At 36.1% G+C, this 11483-nt stretch overlaps 1 protein-coding gene across 3 annotated transcripts; it reads right to left on the reverse strand.

Moving 5' to 3' along the window:
- Nucleotides 1-1486: 1486 nt before the first annotated feature.
- Nucleotides 1487-8314, reverse strand: viml (vimentin like). 3 transcript variants are annotated; one of them, XM_053651969.1, is made up of 9 exons: nt 7697-8312; nt 7023-7083; nt 5394-5489; nt 4874-5035; nt 4105-4281; nt 2853-3073; nt 2578-2633; nt 2301-2356; nt 1487-1709 (listed from the first exon to the last, which is right to left on the reverse strand). In XM_053651969.1, exons 1-9 carry the CDS (start codon nt 8194-8196, stop codon nt 1668-1670), a joined length of 1371 nt encoding a protein of 456 aa, XP_053507944.1. In that variant the 5' UTR covers nt 8197-8312; the 3' UTR covers nt 1487-1667. The 3 variants fall into 3 exon arrangements, 2 of the variants coding, with proteins under 2 accessions (XP_053507944.1, XP_053507945.1); XM_053651970.1 differs by having other exon boundaries at nt 4105-4230; nt 7697-8309; XR_008388755.1 differs by lacking the exon at nt 2578-2633 and having other exon boundaries at nt 1680-1709; nt 7697-8314.
- Between the last annotated feature and the right edge of the window lie 3169 nt (nt 8315-11483).

Here is an 11483-nt window from a genome sequence, read left to right on the forward strand (position 1 = left end):
ATAAATAAATAAAAATCTTCCTGCTGGTGGTACTGAATTCATTCAGGGACGAAAAGTCAGAAAGATGTTTTAGAATAAAGATTTGTTAGCACGTTTATCTTTTCTTCCGCTCTGATAACATTTCACTCCAGTTCAGTGAGACATCATTTTATTTATTTATTTATTTATTTATTTATTTATTTATTTATTTATTTATTTATTTTGCAGCTTATACAAATCAGAGTCACATTACAGAAATGATGTTCAAGCCATAGCAGGCTGAAAATAATGAAATAAAATTTCCAGCCGAAGCATATATTGCTAAATGTGTACATGTAGCAGAAAATATATCTTTTTTTTTTTTTAATAAATGATTCATAAATTCATAAATTGTTTTCTTTCCTTTCTTGTTTTTCTTTTTTCTTTCTTTTCTTTCTTTCTTTATTGTCTTTCTTTCTAGTCTTTCTTTCCTTACATTCTTTTCTTTCTTGTCTTTCTTTCTTTACATTCTTTTCTTTCTTGTCTTTTTTTTCTTTCTCTCTTTCTTGCTTTCTTTCTTTCTTGTCTTTCTTTTTTTTATTTATTTTCTTTCCTTTCTTTCCAGCATTCCTTTCTTTCTTGTCTCTTTCCTTTCTTTCTTTTTTCTTTCTTTCTTTCCTTTCTTTTTTGTCTCATTCCTTTCTTTCTTTCTTTCTTTCTTTCTTTTCTTTATTTCTTTTCTTTCTTTCTTGTCTTTCCTTTCTTTCTTTTCTTTCCTTTGTTTCTTTTCTTTCTTTCCTTTCTTTTTCTTTCCTTTCTTTCCAGCATTCCTTTCTTTCTTGTCTCTTTCCTTTCTTTCTTTTTTCTTTCTTTCTTTCCTTTCTTTTTTGTCTCATTCCTTTCTTTCTTTCTTTCTTTTCTTTATTTCTTTTCTTTCTTTCTTGTCTTTCCTTTCTTTCTTTTCTTTCCTTTCTTTCTTTTCTTTCTTCTCTCTCTCTCTCTCTCTCTCTCTCTCACACACACACACAAACACACACACACACACACACACACATACACACACACACGCACGTAGAAGATTAGCCAATTACCAAAGAATAAAATATGTAGTCTCTAAGAGCTCTAAAAACTTCACTGGTGCAAGTATTCAGTCCCATCAAGTGACTCACACAAGCAGGTAGCATAACAATAACACCGTTATACTCATCTTCACGTATCTTATATTCTGTTTTATTATGATGATTTTTTTGTAACCCATATTTGAAACATTTCCCCAGTACTTGTCTACTCTAATTACTCTTAACAATTCATTTAAAATAAATACATTATAATAATCCTTTTCTCTGTGTTTGGATCTCATCTACAAACCCCTTACATGAAAAACCACATGCAATAATTCAACTAACACTACTATAATATTATCATTATTATATTATTATAATATAGTTAGGAAGGTAATATAATCTTCCGAATGGTTCAACCTAAATGTGAAATGAAAGATTTTGCTATTTCTAATTCATCAGACGGGATTACTGTAACATTAATATCTAGAGAAAGATCTCCGTCAGCTCCTCCGTGGAAAAAGCACTGGAAAATCGTAGGTGAGGGACGGCGGTTATTAGCGGTCTGTACGCCTCGCGGGGACGGATGACGCTGTTGTGTGTTGCTGTGTTTAGGCGAGGTGTGAATCGAAGCAGGGACGAGGCTGGTCACTCCGGGTCTTCGTGTTTCTGGGTAGAATCGATAATCACCTGTAAGGAAGCAAGTGTGACACAGAAGGTTACGAGGAGTACGGACACACGGTAGCTACTGGCATTTATACCTCAGCGCTGTTGAGTTCTCGACTCTGATTGGCCAGTAGCGAAATGCATGGTGGATAAACAGATTTTAAAAACACATGTGGGATTGTCGTTATGGTGACGTTCACTGCAAAGAGATGTTTATTTAACTTTTTTTTTTTTGAAGGCGTCTCCAGTGTCAGAGCTTTGTAACGGTCTTCAGATCGAAGATTTCACGCTTCCCGGCTTCTACCTGGTTTTTGTGGACGTTCCATAAGCTTAAATGTAACTATAAACGGATTCTAAAAAAGCACCACGTGGTTCTTTAATGAATTAGAAATTAAAAATCTATAACAGCGCACTCCCGAGTGTTTCATTACATTATCTAAAAGCTTCATCATGTGACCTGAGCTCTTCGAAAGCCTTCTTTCGAAAGAAAGGCATACAGAATTGAGAAATTACCCCAAAAGGGTTATGTCTGTTTTGGGGTATTTTTTGAAAAATTCTTAATGTCTGATTAACACCTGCTCTGGGACTGCTCAGAATTAGGGCTTTAAACAGTACCTCTCCATCTCTGGTCTCAGTGGTCTTCGTGGTGGTTCTGGACTCCAGCACAGGGTCTGTGATAGATCCAAAATGGATAATAATGATAATTACGCTTATATATGTCACTTATATACTTATCTTATATACAGATATTGTACAAGTCTGCTAGAAATACAGAAGAACAGAAAAGGAACAATGGACAGAAGGAGAAACTAATACAAAGATGGAGAGAGACTACGGACCGAGAGGAAGTGAGAAAATGATCAGCGAGACAGCAGGACTGAAACAGGCTCACCTCTCAGACTGAGGGTTGAGAAGTTTGGCAAAGGGGCTGAGATCCGAAAATCAGGACTATATACGGGTTAAAAAATAAATAAATAAATAAATAAAATAAGACGAGGCTTTTTAATTTTGAGATTATTAATGTGAATAATAAATCATTATTTCATATCGCACATTTCTCGGTCGTTGACATTTCTAGGATGTTGACACATTTTTTATTTTATTTTTTCATTTTTGTTGAGGTAGAAAAAAGTTAAAAGTGTAAAAGATGTGAGTTTTGTGTCTTACCAGTTCTGCTCGCCTTCCAGAAGCTTCCTGTAGGTGGCGATCTCGATGTCCAGCGCCATCTTGATGTTGAGCAGGTCCTGGTACTCGTTCAGGTGTCGAGCTATCTCGTCCTTCAGGTTGAGGATGTTCTCCTCCAGACGGCTGATGGTGTCCTGATAACCAGAGGACTCCAGAGCAAAGTTCTCCTCCATCTGTCTCATCTGTCGCTCCAGAGCCTCGTTCTACACACACACACACACACACACACACACACAAGACATCATGTAACACTGACAGTCTGAGAATCAAAGAGGTAGATATGTCGCATTATATTTCCTTTAGAAGGGTGTGAATTTGTTTCGCTCACAGAACCTATTTACAGTCAAGCTGACATTATTTATGATGAGTTGAATTTACTTTCCATTTAAATTCACCCCTTATAGAAACTTCATATTCATATTCATATTCATATATACAAGATGTATTTCAGCGGCTTATAGCCTGAAAGTGCACATCGTTAATCGTGAAAAATAACCACATCTGGAAAATAAAACCATGTGACCTACACGTGGAAAAAAAAATCGGAAAAAAATATTATTCATGTGGGAAAAAAAAGAAAAAACATCTGAAAAATGAAACCACACGCCCTACGTGTTAAAAACCGACATGGAAAAAAAAATCCAGTGGAAAAACAAACAGCATGTGAACAATAAAACCACACGTCCAACATGTAAATAAACATGAAAAAAAAAAATAATAATCAGGTGGAAAATAAATAACCTGCAAAATGAATCCTACATGTAAAAAAAAAATTAACGTCGAATAATAATCATGTGTAAAAATAAACAGCATCTAACATTTTAAATACCACATACCTTAGATGTGGAAAAATAATTATGTGGAAAAAATCCTTATGACCCTCTAATTTGTATCTGTTGACAATATTGTACAGAAGAAGGTTTATTTAAGAAAAAAAAAGATGTATGAAATATAACAATGATTGTTCAATATTGAGCAAATGTTTGGGCACCAAGAGATTTCAATTAGCTAATAATTTCTTTTAAAATATATAGAAATAGATTTTTTTTTTTTTTTAAAAAGTACTTTTTATAGAACTTATATAAATCTAATTTAGAAAAATCTAAATATCCCTCTGTCAAAAAAAAAAAAAAAAGTATAACGGCCTTGTTTTGAAAAAACGACAAAAGGACAATCCCATTATGTTTAAATGGAACCCCGTGTGTTCATACATTATAATATGCCCTTCACTTACTGTCTCCTTGAGGGTGTCCACGTCACAGGTAAGAGCCCGCACCTGGCTCTGGCACTCGCTGGCCTCCCGCCTGGCTGCTCGCAGGGTTTCTTTATTTCTGTTTGCGGCTTCGGTGAGCTCGGCGAACTGCAAATCCACATCCACAATATGGAGAGACTTAAGCCAGGACAAATAGGGCTGATAGGAAAGGAGCAAAGGTGGGGGGGGGGGTCAGACAAAAAAGAAAAAGAAAAACCCCAGCTGAGATCCAGGTACAGTACTGTACCTTCACTGAGATGAAATGGGATTTTATTCTCTCACGCTCTTAGCCGCTTTAATCCAGGTAGCAAACTGCTGATTTAAAGGGATTATCCAACAATAATAAAAAATCTGAAAATTCAATTTCCATTTCTATCATTTCCCGCTTACGACAAATGTAGCTGATCAGACGACGATAAAGAAAGCAGGCGATAGATCGAATGAAATCGAAAGGTCTCTGTAAAGTTATTATTCACCGTCTTGGCTGATCAGCTACAATTCTAATGAGTGGAAACCTGTAGAAATAGAAATGTGATTTATTTATTTATTTTTTCTCTTTAAATCGGCAGTTTGCCGAGTAAAGCTAATGAGAGCGTGAGAGAATAAGACAGAGACCAGGGGGTGGGGGTGGGGTTGGGGGGGGGGGGGATTCCAAAATAAATGCAATAAAAGCAATAAATTCCACCATGATGGCGAGATCAGTGCAGAGGTTACAAAACGAGAACCAGAAAACACGTTGCCTGATCAGCACCTTGGAGTTGTACCACTCCTCCGACAGGTGCGTGTTCTTGGAGGCCAGATTGTCATACTGCACCCGGATTTCCCTGAGGGCGGAGGTCAGATCAGGCTGAGCCACGTCCAAATCCACACACACCTGCTGCTGCTGGGTCTGAGCTTGTAACTCTCTCAGCTCCTGCACAGTGAGAAGAAGAAAAAGGGACAGAGAGAGGGATGAAGACATGAAAACAGAGGGAGAGAGATGACGGAGAGCGATAAAGACGGCCAAAGACGGAGAGAAAGGCAGAAAAGGACAGCATGAGATGAAGCGTGTGATCAAACAGAGGGAGAGAGGGGTGAAAGAAGGAGAGAGAGATGAGAACAAAGGGGAAAACAGAGGGCGAAAGGGAACCAGATGAAAATGTAATCGAGGGAGAGGAAGAGAGCCGTAGACGGAGAGAAACAAGAGTGAGATGAAGAGAAAATTAGGAAGCAGTACCTGTAGTAGAGGACGTAGTAATAGTAACAGGGGATACAGTAACAAACTCTCATACCGCTTCATGAAGCTTCTTGAGGAACATAATTTCTTCTTGAAGCGATTCCACTTTCCTCTCCAGGTTCACTCGAACAAGAGCGGCATTGTCCACATCCTGCAATATATACATATACACACACACTCATGCAGATGTATTATATATATATATATATATATATATATATATATATATATATATATATATATGCATATATTCTTACACTGGAAATTTGTCACAAGGTCAAAATGACATGTTACAAGTAAAAAGTGTGGTTCTTTTCTCGTGTAAATTGACTTGAGTAAGAACACTCAGAGTATTTCGTTTCAGTAATACTTGAGTAAAGTATAAATCTCTTACAACAGTACTTAACTACAGTAATGAAGTACAGTTCTATCGGAACATGTTTGTTGCTCATCAGTGCGTGCAACATGAAGTGAAAGGGTAAATTAACACGATGGTGTTTTCTTCTCTTATCTGAGTTTGTATCATCACAGAGACCTGTATGAGTTCCACACATCTTGTCTCACCTCATCATTCCACTTACGGCTGCAGAAAACTGCCTGACGACCTGTTCTCAGAGTATCCAATGACAGACGATGTGTGTGTTATGAACACACGTTATTGTGGTTATTTTATTCCAAGGTTTGTTTTTGTTTTTGTCTTGTTTTTATCCCATATAAACATAGTTACTACATTTCCTGACAATGTGATATTTGACACTTAAGCATCTGGAGTAAGTCAGCAGATATACAGCTGCAGGAGTTCAACAGACTCGGACTGCTATTTTCTATTTACTAGACCAGGCCTGTAGTGCTCATATTAACATTCCTGACTGTTCAGTACTTTAACACTTTGACCTGAACATGTTCATCAGCTTAACACATTAAATCTTGTATTGAGAAAAGAAAATATTTTGTATAATTGTAATTTAATGAAAAGAAATGACAGGGAACATAAATCCATAAAAATACTGAAATACTTAAATCCAATCTAGCATGATTATATTTTTACTAAAAAAAAAAAAAAAGAAAAATGACAGTGGGTCTAAATACATTAAAAAAAATGCTTGGATTATATTTTTACTAGAAAATGACAGTGGGTCTAAATCAATGTTTTAAAATTGTAAAATAATAACACCCATTTTAGTGTGATTGTATTTTAACTAGAAAATTACAGTAGGTGTGTGTGTGTGTGTGTGTGTGTATATATATATATATATATATATATATATATATATATATATATATATATATATATATATATATATATATACCATACAATATTGGAATCCATTTTTAGGATATAAGATATTTTAGGAAAATAAATCATTATTTACTCATATGTTATATTTTTAAACCAATGGATTATCCTAACATTAACCAACCCCCCCACAACCCCCCCCCCCCCCCCACACACACACACACACACACACACCCACTCCTCATAACCCCAACTGCCCTTTCTCACAGAAACAGCTGAGCAGTAAAGACCTTTCTTCTAGACAAAGCTCTGGGGTAAGCGTTCTACATTAAACCTTATACGTAAGAAAGAATAGAACGGCTCCTCAATGCCAACTTCATGTTTACCATCTTTAACTTGTAGAATATGTTTTGTCAAGCATTTTTGTCAATCTTGTCAGGACTATACCTGTCTGAAGCTCTGCGTGCTCTTCTCAGCTCCCTCTCTTTTGAAAATCTCCTCCTGCAACCTGAAACAATAAAAAATAATAATAATACAAACAGGAGAAAAGACATGACATGCAGGAGCAGGCATTCTTTCTGATGTAGCGGTTTAAGTGGAAAACAAAATGTAAGATTTAATAATAATAATAATAATAATAATAATAATAACAATGATGATGATGAAGATGACAACAATGAAGAAGAAGTTGAGGAAGAAGAAGACTGACTATCCCTAACTAATGACTTGTGGGGGGAAAAAAACATACATTCAACATACCTTTTCCACATGTGATTATGTGAATTATATATATATATATATATAATATATATAAGGTTATATAATATATATATAATATATATTTTTATATATAATTATATATAATTATATATAATATATATAAGGGTACATTATGTTCTGACTTCAAGCAAGTGTCATTAAAAAATAACAGGTTAAGTGTATAAATTGTGCAAAAAAAAGTGAATTCTTCTTCTTCTTATTATTATTATTATTATTGTGTTGTTGTTAAAAATGCTTGTTTTTGTAAATCACCTCCACTATGACTACATTTTAGTGACGTAGAAACAAATTAAAATGCTAATCACAGAAAGCACTTGAAAGTAAAAATGAGTTGCACGCACTTCGCGCGGATCCGCTCCACGTCCACGAGCAAGTTGTCCCGCTGCACCTCGGCTCGCGCTTTCTCATTGGTCAGCCTGTCCACGTGCCGCCTCAGCTCTGTCACCTCGTGCGCGCACAGCTCAGCGAGGCGCGAGGATCCCTTACCGCGCCAGCGGTCCAGCTCCGCGCGCAGTGCCTCGTTCCGCTGCTCCAGCACCCGCACCTTCTCAATGTAGATGACGAAGCGGTCGTTAAGCGACTCCATCCGCGCCTTCTCGCCTGGGCGCGAGGTTATAAACTCCGCGCTCACAGCACCGGACAGGCTGAAGTCCATAGTCGGAGTCGGCGGAGACGCGGGTCCGCTCCACGCGCCGGGGGAGTTGCTGCTCGGGTAGAGCGCCGCGGGCGCGTTGGAATGCACGAGCGCGCTACCCGGGCTCGCGAAGCGGCGGGCCGCGGACTTGCCGTCGTGGCCGAACCGCTTTCGGTAGGACGAGATGGTGGAGGAGATGGTCGTCATGACGATGCGTTACAAAAAAAAAGTAATAGAATGAAACGGTTTCACGCTCCTGACTCCAAACCTGAGGAGCGGCTTTTATTTATGGCGTGTATGCTACGTATGCAAATCGTGACGTCAAAATCGACCCGACCTATTGCACAGCATCTCAGTCTCGTTATTTTGTGTACACATGAGAGATCAACTTTTAGAGATTAGATTTAGGAACATCAGGATCATCATTATCCTGGTGGTGGATCCGGAGCCTATGCGGGAACACTGGGCACAAAGCCGGAGAATACAACCTGGATGGGACACCAGTGTGTCACAGCACACTATGTACACACACAGTCACACACACTTTCACACATACGGCAATATAGTGTCACCAGTCAGCATAGTTATTGACAGTGGGAGGAAACCGGAGAACCCGGAAAGGAACACCAGACACAGGCATGCGACATTCCACGCAGAGAGTAACACAAGCTCAGGATCGAACCAGGAACCCTGGAATTGTGAACTGGAAATGGTACTCCACAGTGCCACAATATTATTATTATTATTAGTAGTAGTAGTAGTAGTGATAGTAATAGAAGTAGTAGTAATAATAGTAGTAGTGGCAGTAGCAGTAGTAGTAATAGTAGCAGTAGTAATAGTAACAGTAGTAGTAGTAATAATAGTAGTAGTAGTAATAATAGTAGTAGTAGTAGTAACAGTAGTAGTAGCAGTAGTAGTACTAATAATAGTAGTAGTAATAGTAGTAGTAATAGTAACAATAGTAGTAGCAGTAGTAGTAGTGATAGTAATAGAAGTAGTAGTAATAATAGTATTGGTAGTAGTAGTTGTAATAGAAGTAATAGGCCTAATAGTAGTAGCAGTAGTAGTAGTAATAGTAGTAGTAGTAATAATAGTAGTAGTAGCAGTAGTAGTAGTAGTAATAGTAGTAGTAGTAATAATAGTAGTAGTAGTAGTAGTAGTAATAGTAGCAATAGTAATAGTAATAGTAGTAGTAGTAATAATAGTAGTAGTAGTAGTAGCAATAGTAACAGTAGTACTAGTAATAATAGTAGTAGTAGTAGTAGTAGTAGTAGTAATAGTAGCAATAGTAATAGTAGTAGTAGTAATAGTAACAGTAGTAGTAGTAGTAGCAGTAGTAGTAGTGATAGTAATAGAAGTAGTAGTAATAATAGTATTGGTAGTAGTAGTTGTAATAGAAGTAATAGGCCTAATAGTAGTAGCAGTAGTAGTAGTAGTAATAGTAGTAGTAGTAGCAGTAGTAGTAGTACTAGTAATAGTAGTAGTAGCAGTAGTAGTAATAGTAGTAGTAGTAATAATAGTAGTAGTAGCAGTAGCAGTAGTAGTAATAGTAGCAGTAGTAATAGTAACAGTAGTAGTAGTAGTAGTAGTAGTAGTAGTAGTAGTAATAGTAGCAATAGTAATAGTAATAGTAGTAGTAGTAATAATAGTAGTAGTAGTAGTAATAGTAGCAATAGTAATAGTAACAGTAGTACTAGTAATAATAGTAGTAGTAGTAATAGTAGCAATAGTAATAGTAGTAGTAGTACTAATAATAGTAGTAGTAATAGTAACAGTAGTAGTAGTAGTTGCAGTAGTAGTGGTGATAGTAATAGAAGTAGTAGTAATAATAGTATTGGTAGTAGTAGTTGTAATAGAAGTAATAGGCCTAATAGTAGTAGCAGTAGTAATAGTAGTAGTAGCAATAGTAATAGTAACAGTAGTAGTAGTAATAATAGTAGTAGTACTAATAGTAGCAATAGTAATAGTAGTAGTAGTAGTAGTACTAATAATAGTAGTAGTAATAGTAATAGCAACAGTAGTAGTAGTAGTAGCAGTAGTAGTAGTGATAGTAATAGAAGTAGTAGTAATAATAGTATTGGTAGTAGTAGTTGTAATAGAAGTAATAGGCCTAATAGTAGTAGCAGTAGTAGTAGTAGCAGTAGTAGTAGTAGTAATAATAGTAGTCGTAGCAGTAGTAATAGTAGCAATAGTAATAGTAACAGTAGTAGTAGTAATAGTAGTAGTAGCAGCAGTAGTAGTAGTAGTAGTACTAATAATAGTAGTAGTAGTATTAGTAATAGTAGCAATAGTAATTAATGTAGAATATATGAAACTTACACTTTTTGAATTAAATTATGGAAAAAAATTAACTTTTCCATGACATTCAAATTTTTTTCAATGCACCTACAATGTATGTATGAAAGTCAAAGTCTATTCAAGTGTGTTTTACTTTTTGTTCACTTTATTACTCAAGCATGCCTTGGAGGTTTTTTTCTTTCTCATTTCATTCTAAATGTCAATGTCGAAATGTCAATGTTAAAGACAATCACAAAGTAATATTCATACATACTTCACAACTGATTAAATGAAATACAATTAAAACTCATCAGTAAAGGCATATAGTTTGTGCTATCCTAATTGAAGCAGGATTGCCATAAACATTGACAAACAAAGTGAGTGTGTCACTGTGTGTCAGTGTGTGTGTGAAATAATCAATACACATATCACCCAGTCTTCATAAAAATCCAAAAGTAATCAAAAGTATCCCAGGAAACTGAAATGAAATAATTGTAATGACATTTCTGAACTTCCAGAACAATATGGCTGCCACGGGCCAAATCAGTTTATCTTCAAACCATTTCATCATCTTCACGATCAATTAGGTGAGTCATTCAGAAATTCACACGCACACACATACACACAAACACACAAACACAAAGACAAGTAAATCTCTTCGCCTTGATTTTTTTTCTGAGTTATGGGTAAGATTATAGTAGCAATCCAGTTTGGTTGTAATGTTGGAAGATGATGAATGGCACAACATTGGCCCACACTTATATACTTATACTGACCTCAAACAAACCATGAGATGAAGGAACACATCCAAGTCTGGCCACCTTGATGAACCAGAAATACCAGATAAGATATGCTTGGTTGTATTTGGGAAACTTTTCCAAATACCATTCTAAATACCTTGAAAATCAAATGTGAAAGCGAACAGTTGGGCCATTTTCAGCCTATGAATCATTTGCCTGCCATAAATTATTTTTATGTGTCTAAACTCAAATACTATGAAAACGTAGCTTACTAAACCATTTAACGACACTGTTTCCCCCCTCAGATTGTGTTGTGTTTTTTAAAGCTGATGAGTTTAGTTACTTTTCTTACCACAACTATGTTTAATTGGGTAAGCAAACCCAGCCATAATGAATTAACTGGCTTTTAATTAAGATGATCTGTTTTTACAATGAAGACTCATCTATTCTCGACTCCAAATGGATATGTATGATAAG

Source organism: Ictalurus furcatus, chromosome 20 (genome assembly GCF_023375685.1).
Source record: "Ictalurus furcatus strain D&B chromosome 20, Billie_1.0, whole genome shotgun sequence".
Taxonomy (NCBI): domain Eukaryota; kingdom Metazoa; phylum Chordata; class Actinopteri; order Siluriformes; family Ictaluridae; genus Ictalurus; species Ictalurus furcatus.